Genomic DNA, 18,365 nt, shown 5'->3' with positions numbered 1-18,365 from the left:
GTTTAGTCTGCTGTTGATCGTGGTGCCGTACACCACGGTCCTGTTCCACTCGAGCGTGCAGTGAACACAAACACGCCGAGGATCCTCGGTGTCGCAAGTGCGATATTCACTCGATAGGATAAGGACAACGACCCTCGAAAGGTAAGCTAGTCGAACGTTCGAACAAAGAATCAACGCTGTAGAAATAATTCCCAGCAACCATATCACATTTCATTGTTTCCATAATTTAATTGCGTCGGAATCGACAAAATACGAGTGGGTCTTTTCTGACCCCCGAAATCATGACAGTCACGCGGTCAAATTTGAAACGTTGTTTGCAGATGTTAATAGAAGAATATTCCTAGCAACCATACTATCACATTTCATAATTTACATAATTTAATTGCGTCGGAATCGATAAAATACGAGTGGGTCTTTTCTGACCCCCCAAATCATGACAGTCACGCGGTCAAATTTGAAACGATGTTTGCAGAAGTTAATGAAAGAATATTCCTAGCAATTATACTATTACATTTTATAATTTAATTGCGTCTAAACGGACAAAATACGAGTGGGTCTTTTCTGACCCCCGAAATTGTGACGGTCACGCGGTCAAATTTGAAACGTTGTTTACAGAAATTAATAGAAGAATATTCCTGGCAACCATACTATCACATTTCATAATTTAATTGCGTCGAAACAGATAAAATACGAGTGGGTCTTTTCTGACCCCTGAAATCACGAGTCAGGCGATCAAATTTGAAACGTTGTTTGCAGAAGTTAATAAAACGGAATCCTTTGCCCCGGAAATTTTGATTATCCTCGAAACGGAATATTTCTAGAAACCATACTATCACATTTAATAATTTAATTGCGTCGAAACAGACAAAATACGAGTGGGTCTTTTCTGACCCCCGAAATCACGACAGTCACATGCTGAAATTTGAAACGCTGTTTGCAGAAGTTAATAAAAAAATATTCCTAGCAATCATACTATCATATCTCATAATTTCCATAATTTAATTGCGTGGGAACAGACAAAATACGAGTGGGTCTTTTCTGACCCCCGAAATCATCACAATCACGCGGTCAAATTTGAAACGTTGTTTGCAGAAGTTAATAAAAGAATATTCCTAGCAACCATACTATCACATTTCATAATTTAATTGCGTCGAAATTGACAAAATACGAGTGGGTCTTTTCTGACCCCTGAAATCACGACAGTCACGCGATCAAATTGGAAACGCTGTTTGCAAAAGTCGTAAAACGCAACTCTTTGCCCCAGAAATGTTGGCTATCCTCGAAACGAAATATTTCTAGCAACCATACTATCACATTTCATAATTTAATTGCGTCTAAACAGACAAAATACGAGTGGGTCTTTTCTGACCCCCGAAATCATGACAGTCACGCGGTCAAATTTGAAACGATGGTTGCAAAAGTTAATAAAAGAATATTCCTAGCAACCATACCATCACATTTCATAATTTAATTCCATCGAAACAGACAAAATATGAGTGGGTCTTTTCTGACCCCCGAAATCACGACAGTCACGCGATCAAATTGGAAACGCTGTTTGCAAAAGTCGTAAAACGCAACTCTTTGCCCCGGAAGTGTGGCTATCCTCGAAACGGAATATTTCTAGCAACCATACTATCACATTTAATAATTTAATTGCGTCGAAACAGACAAAATACGAGTGGGTCTTTTCTGACCCCCGAAATCACGACAGTCACGCGATCAAATTGGAAACGCTGTTTGCAAAAGTCGTAAAACGGAACTCTTTGCCCCAGAAATGTTGGCTATCCTCGAAATGAAATATTTCTAGCAACCATACTATCACATTTCATAATTTAATTGCGTCGAAACAGACAAAATACGAGTGGGTCTTTTCTGACCCTCGAAATAACGACAGTCACATGGTGAAATTTGAAACGCTGTTTGCAGAAGTTAATAGAAGAATATTCCTAGCAACCATACTATCATATTTCATAGTTTCCATAATTTAATTGCGTCGAAACACAAAATACGAGTGGGTCTATTCTGACCCCCGAAATCAAGACAGTCACATGATGAAATTTGAAACGCTGTTTGCAGAAGTTAATAAGAGAATATTCCTAGCAATCATACTATCACATTTCATAATTTTCATAATTTAATTGCGTCGGAACAGACAAAATACAAGTGGGTCCTTTCTGACCCCTGAAATCACGACGGTCTCGCGGTCAAATTTGAAACGCTGTTTGCAGAAGTTAATAAAAGAATATTCCTAGCAACCATACTATCAGATTTCATAGTTTCCATAATTTAATTGCATCGGAACCGACAAAATACGTGTGGGTCTTTTCTGACCCCTGAAATCACGACAGTCAAATTTGAAACGCTGTTTACAGAAGTTAATAAAAGAATATTCCTAGCAATCATATCATCACATTTCATAATTTAATTGCGTCGAAACAGACAAAATACGAGTGGGTCTTTTCTGACCCCCGAAATCACGTTAGTCACACGATCAAATTTAAAACGCTGTTTGCAAAAATTAATAAAAGGTAACCCTTTGCCCCGGAAATTTTGATTATCCTCGAAACGGAATATTCCCAGCAACCATACTATCAGATTTCATAATTAAATTTAATTGCGTCGGAGCAGACAAAATACGAGTGGGTCTTTTCTGACCCCCGAAATCACGAAATTTGAAACGCTGTTCGCAGAAGTTAATAAAACGGAACCCTTTGTTCCGGAAATTTTGATCATCCTCGAAACGAAATATCTCTATACGAAATTTTGAGATTGAAATTTTAAAAAGTAACGCCGAAAGACTCGTTAATTATGACTAGCGAGTTCCGTCCTTTCACGTCTTCTCGTTAAACAATACCCAGCTCCGCGGAAATTCCACAAAGTCGCATGAATTGTGTAACGACAAGCTACGCGATAAGAACACCTGACACAAACCACGATGAGATAATACCATAAACTGGAGTGCATCTTCTGTCCATTGTAAGCTAATTACGTGCGCGTTATAACGAAGAAAAAAAACTCGCCGCGAAATTATTTACCGCGAACCGAGATCTATGGAACAGTTTTGCGAGTGTCTCGTAACGCGACCGTCTTACGTTCGTTTCCACGAGTCGAACGTATTAATTAACACCGAAAGGTTCTCTTTATATCCTGTCAGACGTTTAAAATAAAAGTGAATTTTAATTGAGCTTTCCTCGAACTTCTAAACCGTGAATATTGCATACTTCGTGTGTAACATTAGCTTCCAAAAGAAAGATTTTTATCATCCTTACAACGTGTCTTATCTTGTCATACTTTTCGTCGACCATCGAACGCGTTCTTTACATTTTCGAGAAATTCCTATCTGTTCTTGTTACCTGATCACGTAACGGAAATAAACAATGTAGACTCGAGCATATCTTTCACGTTTAATTGCATACACGTACCACTTTCTTTTTTAAATCTAGAACTCCTATAATTTTCTAGCAGAACTTACACCTTTACACGATCTATTATAAACCATAGTGTCTCGCTTAAAGAACGATCGATACTTTGTATTCGCTAAATAAATAATATCCATAAATACATCATTAAGTTGTTTTAATAAAAATTTTAATTACACCATACCGCAGATCGAACGCACTTACGGCGTGCACGAATATGGAAATCGTATGCAAAGCGTACGGGAAATGCACGAACGTGTACGAAATGAAATATTAACATTGTTACAGTATTTCATCGAATATATTCAGCACACGGTTGCATGTATTTTCCATATCATAAACGCGTATAATACGCGTGAAATTTTTAGCGAATCTAATTAGTCTCTTCAGTATCGAAATGGTTTGTACCGCGTTACGCGTTCCCGTCGAAAGGACTCCAACGATTTGTTAGTAAAAATTCTAGATCTTACGATCTCGAACGTCGCGCGTTTAAAACCTGTATCATTACTGCGTTTAAATCTGCATATATTCATAGGATTACATTATTAAAAGTTACATAGCAACGAAAGCGAATCTCAAGATGTTAGATTTCAACGAACTGCCAACTATTCTTCAGAATTTGCAAACAAGGGAAAAGATTTTTCCGTAGCACTTTAATTAAAATTTTACGATCAGATAATTGCCACGCTGTATAATCAACTTCGTTCTTCTTTTTGGATCTAAAATTCCTTTTTGTGGCAACTATTCGAAGGAAGAATATTTACTTCGAATAGTTAGAATCATTTTTATTTACTTTTTCTCTCCTTCGTTTACCTGCAATGGTTACAGACTTAAGGCGACCAAGCTATAACTTGATTAGTTTTCCAAATTTCAATTTAATATTTGATAGATATATTTTCGAGACTACATACTGAAAGAAAATGCAAAAAATTCAATGTTTTTAATCCCACAAAATAAAAAACCCATCTTACTCATAATTCTGAAATAATCGGTGACAAAAAATTTGCAAATGACTTCGTCGAAGAACGTTAATCATCAGAGCTCCCCTGGAAATTAGAATCACACGTACTTAACGAGCTTCTAACGAACAAAGAAGTCGTCAAACCTGTCATCGTCTACGCGTTCCTACGAAACGTAAACCGAGTGGGAAAGTTCTCGATTCGCAGGTTGGCAGCGTAACAACGCCAGTGCCAGCATTACAATTAACACGACCAGCGGTTTTTGACATTCGTACAGCGTCAAACGAGCGCTGGCAATTAACACAATACCCCGGTTATCTCGGTATCTTCCTACGAAAATTACAGTACCGCCACCAACAATGAAAGTTCGCACTTTTTTCGAAACCAGTAAAAACGACAGTTAAATGGACGACCTTAGAACCGTCGAGCCATCATGAGTTGCACATTATTTTTCCGTATCTAAAAATGCAATTGACGATGTTTAACGGAGCACATAAGAGATAAAACATTAACAAAGGAGGTTTCACGAACGATCGAAAATTTCGATCGAAAGTGACATGAAAAATTTGGAAAGTTTGATATTCGTTAGGAAAATGGCACCCAAGTTCGCTCATAAATAAGGAAAAACATTTTAAACAGGAGATAAGAAATTGTTTTTCTCTTTGGGGCACGCTGGGATTAAAAATGTCCATTTTGATGCACCGTAATGCATGGTGGGACATTTTTAGTCCCACACAGGTTTATATTTCGTCTCATTTACGTAAAGCAATTGGTAATATCTTCAACAAATGCTACAAAAACATTCGACATGCCAGTACGGATTCATCAATTGTTACATTTGTTACTTTGTTACTTTTTTTATGTTTTTTTTATGGTTTTGCATTACGTGATACCTTTGTTAATAAAAATACACCAATTTTGTTTAGTTTAAAACGCAATAAAATTTCTATGTCTATTATCTGAAATCCTGTGCCGCGAAGAGTTAAGAATTGCTGTGTTTTATTACACGATTTAACGTCGTGTAGTTGTTAGCGACGAATGGAACGTCGATTGTTTAAACTTTCAGCTCGGCGCGCGGTGTAATTTATTATTGGGTTCCGCGAAGTAAGATGTAACGCTTCGTAAATGGTAAATCAACTTTCTCGATCGACGGTTAACTGCGGATCGAAAATATTTCGAGAAGATCGATTAGATAACAGCAAGAGTTGCAGTGGTTTTTATTCGCGTGTCGCGTTACGCTGTTTGATTAACTGTAATCGGTTGTGCCACGGCATACCTTGGCATTAAGAATCGTGGAATCATTCCACCTTTCCCTTGAAATGTTCCCACCAGGTTCATCGTACTACTTGTCTTGCATTCTCTCTCTGTGTTTCTAAAATTTACGACCCGCTTCGTGCAGTTTGATCGTCGGCGATATCGATCGTTCCGTGTCAGGCTCGACGAAAAAAATATCTGTCGATTGATTTTCGATAAAGTTTCGAGTAAAAAAGTGAAGTAAACTTCAGAGATTTAGAGTGTTAACGTTGATTGGAAAATAGAAAATAACATCGATAGATGAAAGGTATCCTACAGAATTTGTTATCCACGCTATTCGTTATAATCATAATTCGTTAAAATCATCATTCGAAAGAAATAATAAATAAGGATCATTGCATCGATAGAGACAGAACATAAAAATCGAAATTTATTTGGATCGTAGATTTCTGAAAGGATTATTTTGCTCTACAGATTTCTTTTTAATAGCAATGGTTTCGATTTTACTTTTTATTTTTCTCTGTTCCTTTGTAAATATTATTTTTTCCAATGGTAATAATGGTAATAATGGTAATTTTTAATAAATGATACAAGGGTTTCGAAATTATTACGGAAGCAGCTGTGCACTGTGATTATTTAATACCATTTTATAAATATTACCACACGTTGGAACATGTTTAATTTGCAGCCAGGATTATTCCTCTGTCGCAAAGATCGCCGAAGAAAGTGTGGGACGCTTCCTCGTCTTCGTTGCGACAATTCCACTATTTATTGTTCCCCACACTATATAAATTATAGCATATGCTGATATAATTCTATTTCACGACAGTTCAGCGAGCATAAATGAACTTTCCATCGGGGACAAGTCCGATATGATATTTTTTAATGAATTGGGAAGAAAGTGTATTTTATTTTTCATCTTTTATTAAAGTCTTATAAAAATTTTATTCCACGGAAAAATACATATAATGTATAATAATGCACAAATATTGCTTTGCTAAACTGTTATTTATTCGGCCTTTTTCGTGATTTTTTTTTTTAATGGAAGGTAGGCTATTTCATATTGAGATTTTGCAGATATACAGGGTGTTCGGCCACCCCTGAGAAAAATTTTAATAGGGGATTCTAGAGGCCAAAATAAGACGTTTAACGTTTAAAGTTTCGATCGTAATGAATTTTTTTCTCGAAAATGCGCAAGATTTCGGGGGTATGTCTATTCATCAAAAATAATTGTAATTAACCCCCACAGCTAACAATATTTTTTTCAGAACGATTTGAAATATTTTAATTTCGTCGAAAAATTTCACACATTCTCGATTTTTTTTCTCGAAAGTAGGTAGGATTTCGGGGGTATGTCTATTCACCAAAAATAATTGTAATTAACCCCCACAGCTAACAATATTTTTTTCAGAACGATTTGAAATATTTTAATTTCGTCGAAAAATTTCACACATTCTCGATTTTTTTTCTCGAAAGTGGGTAGGATTTCGGGGGTATGTCTATTCACCAAAAATAATTGTAATTAACCCCCACAGCTAACAATATTTTTTTCAGAACGATTTGAAATATTTTAATTTCGTCGAAAAATTTCACACATTCTCGATTTTTTTTCTAGAAAATGGGTAGGATTTCGGGGGTATGTCTATTTACCAAAAATAATTGTAATTGACTCCAGAATCTAGAAATAATTTTTTTAGAATGATTCGAAATATTTTAATTTCGTCGAAAAATTTCACACATTCTCGATTTTTTTTCTCGAAAGTGGGTAGGATTTCGGGGGTATGTCTATTCACCAAAAATGCTTGTAATTGACCCCTGTAACTAAATATAATTTTTTTAGTATGATTTTAAATTTTTTAATTTCGTCGAAAAATTTCAATACCTACTCGATTTTTTTTCTCGAAAGTGTGAAGGATTTCAGGGGTATGTGTATTCACCAAAAATGATTGTAATTGATCCCCGCAATCGAAAATAATTTTTCCAGAACGATTTGAAATTTTTGAATTTAATTGTTAATATCTTTTTAACGAAGCCTCAGTCAAGAAATTGATATTCTTGATTTTCATCTTATTTTGGCCTCTAGAATCTCCCATTAAAATTTTTCCCAGGCGTGGCAGAACACCCGTTATTTGTTCCACCTTATAAGCATGCACAGTATTTTTTTTCACCGAAAAATATTAAAAATTGTAGAATTTATAACTTCTTATTCCAACGCGTTTTTGGACAGTAATACCTACTTAAGTGATTTAGGAAAAGATGAAAGAAGTGCCTCTCCCTAAAAGAGTCTTAAAAACCACAAAAAACAAAAGTGTCAATGCTATTGAAAACCCGTAAAAATTGTTGATCTTACAGTTTCGTCGTACTTATAATTTGTTATAATTTCTTTAAGACAGCAAACAATAAACAGTGACTGATTTCTTCGTACACGAAATCTTTACACAGACCACTGGTTCTGAGGAACACTGAATCTTCAAGAATGCCATAGTTTTAAAGTTCGATGAACTTTTTCGAATCTCGTCTCGATAATTTATTATCAAATTGGAGAGATTAACCACGGTGATAAAAGAAAAGACAAATGTCAGGAACGACTTGCGTCGATCGGGGACACGCGACTCGTTGAACGCAGATTTCAACACGTCGTCTTGACAAGACGCGTGTAATTAGCCCATTGCGTGCAGAAATCTTGCCAGGGAGGGGGGGAAAAATACGAAAAAGTAACACAGAAAAAAAGAGAGGCTGGAAAACTGCGTGACTTTCGTAATGGATACGGAGACCTAGGTACAATTCTCGGTCAGTGAACGTAACGGTGTCGAAGGTGTGTACATGCGATCTTATTCACACCTCCGCACCGGTGTCCTTTTACTCGTGGGTCATTTGCCTTGTCTAACAAACGGTGACAGTATCGAGCACGGTTTTTGTTTAGTTGACTGAGCCAACGAGAAACGGTCGTACAGGTAACCGTGATTAATTGGCGATGCAATCAATCAACGGTCACCGAACCAATCACAACACAGAATTTACGTGTGGTAACCAGAGATGGACAAAATTCTCTTGTACGGAGTTTCAAATAATAAATAGAAGCTTACGTTAACTGACGAAACTTACTGTGTCTCTCATTTTATACTGTCTTCTCCAAGTTTCGAATTCCATCGCGAATAAATGACATCGAACACTTCGACTACCACGTGATCCACGTATGGGTGACGATAATTTTAACAGTGGAACTAGAACAGTTTAATCTGAGGCTGATATGTTAAGGAAAATTAGGATTCGTGAATTTTAACGTGATTAATTTATATAGTTTGTTCTAAAATCACAGTTTCGAATCTCATCGCGAATAAATGACATCGAACACTTCGACTGCCACGTGATCCACGTATGGGTGACGATAATTTTAACAGTGGAACTAGAACAGTTTAATCTGAGGCTGATATGTTAAGGAAAATTAGGATTCGTGAATTTTAACGTGATTAATTTATATAGTTTGTTCTAAAATCACAGTTTCGAATCCCATCGCGAATAAGTGACATCGAACACTTTGACTGCCACGTGATCCACGTATGGGTGACGATAATTTTTACAGTGGAACTAGAACAGTTTAATCTCAGGCTGAAATGTTAAGGAAAATTAGGATTCGTGAATTTTAACGTGATCAATTTGTATAGTTTGTTCTAAAATCACAGTTTCGAATCCCATCGCGAATAAATGACATCGAACACTTTGACTACCACGTGATCCACGTATGGGTGACGATAATTTTTACAGTGGAACTAGAACAGTTTAATCTGAGGCTGATATGTTAAGGAAAATTAGGATTCGTGAATTTTAACGTGATTAATTTATATAGTTTGTTCTAAAATCACAGTTTCGAATTCCATCGCGAATAAGTGACATCGAACACTTCGACTGCCACGTGATCCACGTATGGGTGACGATAATTTTAACAGTGGAACTAGAACAGTTTAATCTGAGGCTGATATGTTAAGGAAAATTAGAATTCGTGAATTTTAACGTGATTAATTTATATAGTTTGTTCTAAAATCACAGTTTCGAATTCCATTGCGAATAAATGGCATCGAACACTTCGACTGCCACGTGATCCACGTATGGGTGACGATAATTTTAACAGTGGAACTAGAACAGTTTAATCTGAGGCTGATATGTTAAGGAAAATTAGGATTCGTGAATTTTAACGTGATTAATTTATATAGTTTGTTCTAAAATCACAGTTTCGAATCCCATCGCGAATAAGTGACATCGAACACTTCGACTGCCACGTGATCCACGTATGGGTGACGATAATTTTTACAGTGGAACTAGAACAGTTTAATCTGAGGCTGATATGTTAAGGAAAATTAGGATTCGTGAATTTTAACGTGATTAATTTATATAGTTTGTTCTAAAATCACAGTTTCCAATCCCATCGCGAATAAATGACATCGAACACTTCGACTACCACGTGATCCACATATGGGTGACGATAATTTTTACAGTGGAACTAGAACAGTTTAATCTGAGGCTGATATGTTAAGGAAAATTAGGATTCGTGAATTTTAACGTGATCAATTTGTATAGTTTGTTCTAAAATCACAGTTTCGAATTCCATCGCGAATAAGTGACATCGAACACTTCGACTACCACGTGATCCACGTATGGGTGACGATAATTTTTACAGTGGAACTAGAACAGTTTAATCTGAGGCTGATATGTTAAGGAAAATTAGGATTCGTGAATTTTAACGTGATTAATTTATATAGTTTGTTCTAAAATCACAGTTTCGAATTCCATCGCGAATAAATGACATCGAACACTTCGACTGCCACGTGATCCACGTATGGGTGACGATAATTTTAACAGTGGAACTAGAACAGTTTAATCTCAGGCTGAAATGTTAAGGAAAATTAGGATTCGTGAATTTTAACGTGATTAATTTATATAGTTTGTTCTAAAATCACAGTTTCGAATCCCATCGCGAATAAATGACATCGAACACTTCGACTGCCACGTGATCCACGTATGGGTGACGATAATTTTAACAGTGGAACTAGAACAGTTTAATCTGAGTCTGATATGTTAAGGAAAATTAGGATTCGTGAATTTTAACGTGATTAATTTGTACAGTTTGCTCTAAAATCACAGTTTCGATCTCGTAAAAGATTGCACAGCTTTGGTCTGGCCATGTGTTAAGATGCGTGCATTTAAAAGTCAAATTGGCTCGAAACCCGTAGAATCGATGGAGGAACTTCCCAGACCAAGTTGAGGATAGTTCGTCGAATGATTCGAGCCACACGCGACGCGGTAGCGGCAACAGAATGACTTTCTGATTTCCTTGACCAGTAAATGGTCTTTTTTCTTCAATTTTACCGGTCAAACGATTTAATCGTCCGCAGTAGCGGTCGACGTTGACCGTGTCTCCCGGTTCTGAAAGCTCCTAAGAGAACCCTTCTTTTTTTAACCTTCCTAAACCTTCTTATATGTATATATATTTAATTTTTAAAGTTGCATCAACCCAAATGTGACGTAAGGAAACCGTCAAACTAAATTATACCACATTAGACCAAAATTAAATTGGATGAAAGAGGTTTACACGTTTCAAAAAGTTTATCAGCTTTTTACGTGAGTTGAAAGTTCTAGTAAGCTCTTTGGTGTCTTCGTTCGTTTGAAAAAGTCTTCTAACACCCTCATATATCGGGCACGACGAGATGATGTGGTGGATCGAGTTCCTTAAATTGCAATTGTTACTCTTTTTTGATCAGATGCACATGGGAAAAATTGGTATGGCCAATTCGTATTCTTGTTAATATGGTTTGAACAAAAAAGCGGGGCTTCTTTCAAAAATATCATTCCTAATACAGTGCATGCAAGTAGTACGCGAGTTTTTCCAGGCAATGTTCCAATTGTTCTTGATAGCTTTGAGAGATAATAGAATATCCTTATGAAAAGTTGGTATACTTAGATTTTGACTCTTATTCCTAGGTGGGACGGGACCCATCCAAAAAGGATCTCTGCAGCTTTATTATTAAATAAAATTGCCTAAACCTTCTTGCTTTTGACTTTGCTACAGTCGATCATCTACGATACATCGTCCATGATATTTGAAAGTTAGAATACGACGCGAGGAATCTGATCCATTTATCTGCTCCATTTCAGCCTTGTTCCCCGCTCACAACCATGTTTGCGCTCCAGTAATTTGCTCACTTTTGTAAGAATTGCTCGAAAAGGCCATCTTCGTTCCGACGACAATCTTGAAGACGTCTCGTCGTGCGTTTCCAACTTGTTCCAAATATTTCGAAGTACGTCGATACTACGAGCAACGAGAGCTGAATAAACGATCGTGCGTCTGCCTCTATGATTTTTAAATATGAAAGACAAGGAGTAGCAGTCGTTAAAATAAGAGACGTAACTGCCATTAAAAGTGAAAAATTTATTGCGATTAAACGATGATGAAACAGATAACTCGTCCCGTCTACCGTCCCGATCATTAACGAAGAATTTAGTTTCACGAAGACTAATCTACGTTGTTACCGCTTTGCTTTCTCTGTTATTATAACGTTTATTTCCCATATTAAAACATCGTTCTTAAAAACAGATATTAAATACCGAATAAAACGAAAAAAAGCATCGATACACGCAAAGAAACAGTTTTGTCCGGCTGGTACCCCTAATCGCGACACTCTGTGCGTGTAAAAAAGAAAAGTATAGCGTTGTTGAAAGATTGCAATGGTTACAAAGGACCTGAGAGGCTTTCTGACGATGGTGGAAAGACCGGGGACTAGATTCACTGCGCCTCCGTGAACCAGTCGAAGGATCCTTGTCTGCTCCCGCGATCTAAAAATGAACCCGTGAACCAACCGTGGATCGTCACCATACTCATCGCGGATTCGTTGCGTCGATCGCGATTGCGCGGCTACGTGACCCGACTCTCTCGCCGTTTTCATTCCTTTCGAATCGTCGTGAATTGTTGCGGATCCTCCATTCGGAGTAATTAAATAGGCTTACGGCGGTCGTTCGTAGAATTCGAATGCTCGCCAGGCGTTAATTAAATCCGGTGAAAAAAAAACCTCAGAGCCCCGCGTGGCGTCGATCGAACGCTTGGCACGACTGTTTTATTTTTTCTACGTTATTTTTACTGTGAGCAAAGTCGAGGAAGAAATGCATCACGCAGGCTCTCTAAATAAGAAATGATAGGAAAATAGAAAATGGTAACGATTCTTAAACATTGTTTATATTTTTGCACAGCTCGGAACTACGTTGACCATAAGTGGCTCACGCAAGTATTCGAACCCCTCCAATCCACATCGTTGATAAATAGAATGCACGCGTTAGGTTTAAGTTTTCGAAACGAGATTGCAAGTCACATAGGAGTCTCGGGAACGCATACGTAAAATTACAAACACGTATGACAACAGAAATAGAATTTTCAGGGCGTTTGAACGTCACGAAAGTATTCGAACGCGTAGACAGGGAGCATATTTGGAATGTAAACATTATATTTTGATCGATTCGAAGTTATTCATTCAGATTATGTAGAGAAAATCAGAAACCAGTAAATGAAAACGTGAATTGAAGTTGCATAATGAACATAAATCTTATCTTGAAATTGCCAAATTATTAAATCGAAATGAATCTAGAATGATAAAAAAAGTCAAAAGGAATTATACGTGAAATTAAGAGAAATCCAAGCACACCTGCACCGAAACTTGCAGTGACTATTGCAAATAGTTTTGGAAAAGGTATATGTCCCTTGTTTTTGCTATTAATATCATTAAAACGTTGATCTACGTTTCAGATGAGCTGCAACTGTCCGTTGACCCAGTCGACTGGTCCAACCCTTGCATCGACATGCGGTGGACAATCGTTTATGCTCTTCATGGGCCTCCTCGAGGTGTTCCTGCGCAGCCAATGCGACCTCGAGGATCCTTGCAACAGACCACTGCCGCCCATCGCCGTTAATTCCAGGTAAAACGATCGAAGATCGAGCACAGACTACCGGTACGGTTCACGGTCGTACGAAGTGACAAACTCACCGCGCTATAAGGCGTTTTGACAGTCGAGAAACTTGTCTCGTTCGCTCGTACCAAAGATAGAGACGAACGACCGCCGTTCGAGACACTCCTCAACGCAGAGATCAAGGTCACATGATCTAACAAGATTTCCGTGTTGCTAGCAGTGACGCAATTCTTCAAATTACGGAACTCAATTCTTTCACATCGATTACTTTCATTATCGATTAATTAATGCAGTAAGTCGTTGTTGTATCGAAGATTATTTCAAAGTAAAGGAATGAAAGATTAGATTGGATGCGAATTTAAAGTGGGTGGAACGCCACGATCTTATACAGCGTGGAAATAACTAAAAATTGTTCCAATGTTAATGATTTAGTTTACAGTAAAACGGGGCCATTTTTAATCATAATAAAGTTTCCATTTAAGGCGGGTTTCAAGAAGAAGTTGGGAAACATGATAAAACATAGAACTATGACATCTATCTGCAGTCACTATAAGATTGATATTCACTGTTAACGTCAACGATTCAGTTTAGAGTAAAGAAGGGCCATTTTTAGCTATAATAAAGTGTCCATTCAACGCGAGTTTCAAGAAGGAATTGAGAAACATGACAAAACTTAGAATTATGACAACTGTCTGCAGTCACCACGAGCTTGATATTAATGATGCAGTTTGAACTAAAACAGGGCCATTTTTACCTATAATAAAGTGTCCATTCAACGCGAGATTCAAGAAGAAATTGGGAAGCACGACAAAACATAGAATTATGACAACTGTCTGCAGTCACCACGAGTTTGATATTCATTTTTAACGTTAACGATACAGTTTAGAGTAAAACGGGACCATTTTTACCTATAATGAAGTGTCCATTTAACGTGAATTTCAAGAAGAAATTGGAAAACATGACAAAACATAGACTTATGACAACTGTTTGCAGTCACCATAAGATTGATATTTATTTTTAACGTTAACGATGCAGTTTAGTCTAAAACAGGGCCATTTTTACCCATAATAAAGTGTCCATTTAACGTGAATTTCAAGAAGAAATTGGAAAACACGACAAAACATAGAATTATGACAACTGTCTGCAGTCACCACGAGCTTGATATTCATTGTTAACGTTAACGATTCAGTGTAAACTAAAGCAGAGCCATTTTTACCTATAAGAAAATGTCCATTTATCGCGAGATTCAAGAAGTAGTTGGGAAACACGATAAAACATAGAACTATGACAACTGTCTGCAGTCACCACGAGCTTGATATTCATTGTTAACGTTAACGATTCAGTGTAAACTAAAACAGGGCCATTTTTACCTATAAGAAAGTGTCCATTTAACGCGAATTTCAAGAAGAAATTGGAAAACACGATAAAACATAGAACTATGACAACTGTTTGCAGTCACCATAAGATTGATATTCATTGTTAACATTAACGATGCAGTTTAGACTAAAACAGGGCCATTTTTACCTATAAGGAAGTGTCCATTTAAAGTGAGTTTCAAGAAGAAATTGGGAAACATGACAAAACATAGAATTATGACAATTGTTTGTAGTCACCACGAGCTTGATATTAACGATGCAGTTTGAACTAAAACAGGGCCATTTTTACCTATAATAAAGTGTCCATTTAACGCGAAATTCAAGAAGAAATTGGGAAACATGACAAAACATAAAATTATGACAACTGTCTGCAGTCACCACGAGCTTGATATTCATTGTTAACGTTAACGATTCAGTTTAGACTAAAACAGGGCCATTTTACCTATAATGAAGTGTCCATTCAACGCGAGATTCAAGAAGAAATTGGGAAGCACGACAAAACATAGAATTATGACAACTGTCTGCAGTCACCATAAGATTGATATTCATTGTTAACATTAACGATGCAGTTTGGTCTAAAACAGGGCCATTTTTACCTATAATGAAGTGTCCATTCAACGCGAGATTCAAGAAGGAATTGGAAAACATAGTAAACTTAGAGTAAAACAGGGCCATTTTCAGCCAAAAGAAAGTGTCCATTCGACGCGAGTTTCAAGAAGAAATTGCGTAAAAATTGTACTCTTCGAGAATCTAGAGCCTCGACACGATTGGCTGTTCCTCGAGAAAGATGGAAGTTACGCGTTTTATTAGAGAAAGAAGCACGCGTGAGAGGAGGTGTAGGAAATTCCCATTTATAGAGTAAAATTCAGGCGCGAATGGCCTTAAGTAGAAAGCTGGATGCCCTATTGTGCACGATCTTGCAAATTAGTCTCTTCGCCAGGAAGCAGTAGGTGGCATTGGATTCCAATAAGAAATTACGTCGAACGGACGGAACCTTTAATTAGGTGGCTGGCGTTCGTGACCTCTAAAATAAAATATCGAAAGAGGAATTTCTCGATCTTTTCATTCTGGCTCAAGTTGCTTTCTGCAAAAGAATTATAGTAAAAGGTATCGTGAAATTGAGCTATATGCTCGACGAAAAAGTTTTCGTTCGCTCCTATCATTCGCGAATTACACGATATTAATATTTCTCGAGATATTTCGAACACGTGAAATCGCTTAATAGTATTCCATACGTTTTCTTCTAACGATGAAATTCGATCAGTGAAATTTTTCCGATGTCTTCGATTCCCCCTTTCTCTTTTCTGCATAATCAATGTAATGTAGGCTCTTCCTCTTTCCTGCATAATCTGCGTAATATAAATTCTTTCCTCTTGTCCGTATAATTTCCTCTTCATTTTGTCAGAAACGGAGGAAAGACCGAGACTATTAGAGCGTATTAAGAAGTCCGGAAGAATCTCCGACGGCGAGCCAATAAACTTCCTCGTGGAACAGCCGCGTTCGTGAACGTTTCACGACCCGTTGAACTATGTTGGTCTAAAGACAGTCTTAATTGTCGCGGACACGGTTCACGTAATACCGTAGAAACTCCTGCGCTGTCTCTCTCGGAAGTGAGCATCCATGCACGGCTATCCGTGAAATTGTTGCGTACGTGTATCCACGCGTAATAGCCCGGGGCCATTGTTCCGATGATTCTCTCGCGTTGCATCACATCTGCCCGATGCATCTGCGCTTGCACTTATGCCGGATGCGGACTGAAGCAACCGGCGTCCTGGACCCTATTAGATCTGAGCAATATTACGAAAAAAAAGTGTGAATTACAGACTATGGACGGTCGAACGCGATCGAAAGTGTAACGTTGCAACTTGGTCTGCGAGAAATCGAATCTAATTGGGCGCGAAACATAGAATTATGAAAACACACTGCAGTCAACACGTTAACGGAGCAGTTTGGGATAAAACAGGGACATTTTTACCTATAATAAAGTGTCCATTTAACGTGAGTTTCAAGAAGAAATTGGGAAACACGACTAAACATAGAATTATGACTACTGTCTGCAGTCAACAGGAGCTTGATATTCATTTTGAACGTTAACGATGTTGTTTATAGTAAAGCAGCGCCATTTTTACCTATAATAAAGTGTCCATTTAACGCGAAATTCAGGAAGAAATTGGGAAACATGACAAAACATAGAATTATGACAACTGTCTGTAATTACCGTAAGATTGTATTCATTTTTAACGTTATCGATGTAGTTTAGAGTAAAACAGGGCCATTTTTACCCAAAAGAAAGTGTCCATTTAACGTGAGTTTCAAGAAGACATTGAGAAACATGACAAAACATAGAATTATGACAACTGTCTGCAGTCACCACGAGCTTGATATTCATCTTTAACGTTAACGATGTAGTTTAGACTAAAACAGGGCCATTTTTACCCAGAATAAAATCTCCATCCAACGCGAATTTCAAGAAGAAATTGGGAAACACAACAAAACATAGAATTGTAATAACTCTCTACAGTCAACACGAGCTTTATATTCATTGTTAACATTAACGATTCAGTTTAGAGTAAAGCAGGGCCATTTTTACCTATAATAAAGTGTCCATTTAACGTGAGATTCAAGAGGAAATTGGGAAACATGACAGAACATAGAATTATGACAACTGTCTGCAGTTACCGTAAGATTGTATTCATTTTTAACGTTATCGATGTAGTTTAGAGTAAAACAGGGCCATTTTTACCCAAAAGAAAGTGTCCATTTAACGTGAATTTCAAGAAGACATTGAGAAACATGACAAAACATAGAATTATGACAACTGTCTGCAGTCACCACGAGCTTGATATTCATCTTTAACGTTAACGATGTAGTTTAGACTAAAACAGGGCCATTTTTACCCAGAATAAAATCTCCATTCAACGCGAATTTCAAGAAGAAATTGGGAAACACAACAAAACATAGAATTGTAATAACTCTCTACAGTCAACACGAGCTTTATATTCATTGTTAACATTAACGATTCAGTTTAGAGTAAAGCAGGGCCATTTTTACCTATAATAAAGTGTCCATTTAACGTGAGATTCAAGAGGAAATTGGGAAACATGACAAAACACAGAATTATGACAACTGTCTGCAGTTACCGTAAGATTGTATTCATTTTTAACGTTATCGATGTAGTTTAGAGTAAAACAGGGCCATTTTTACCCAAAAGAAAGTTTCCATTCAACGTGAGTTTCAAGAAAAAATTGGAAAACACGACGAAAAATAGAATTATGAGAACTGTCTGCAGTCACCACGAGCTTGATATTCATTGTTAACATTAACGATTCAGTTTAGAGTAAAGCAGGGCCATTTTTACCCATAAAAATTGTCCATTTAACGCGAGATTCAAGAAGAAATTGAGAAAC

The 18,365-nt window shown here is 37.2% G+C and overlaps 1 protein-coding gene across 1 annotated transcript in view; it reads left to right on the top strand.

Moving 5' to 3' along the window:
* The window catches only part of LOC143348275 (glucose dehydrogenase [FAD, quinone]), a 36,094-nt gene continuing 17,729 nt past the window's right edge, over positions 1-18,365 (top strand). The window contains exons 1-2 of the mRNA XM_076778313.1: positions 1-141; positions 13,422-13,591. Of these exons, the coding sequence (XP_076634428.1) occupies positions 13,422-13,591 (170 nt within the window). The 5' untranslated portion in view covers positions 1-141. The remainder of the gene's footprint in view (positions 142-13,421; positions 13,592-18,365) is intronic.

This window comes from Colletes latitarsis, chromosome 11 (assembly GCF_051014445.1).
Source record: "Colletes latitarsis isolate SP2378_abdomen chromosome 11, iyColLati1, whole genome shotgun sequence".
In the NCBI taxonomy this organism is placed as follows: domain Eukaryota; kingdom Metazoa; phylum Arthropoda; class Insecta; order Hymenoptera; family Colletidae; genus Colletes; species Colletes latitarsis.
This window is presented reverse-complemented; position numbering and strand designations above follow the sequence as displayed.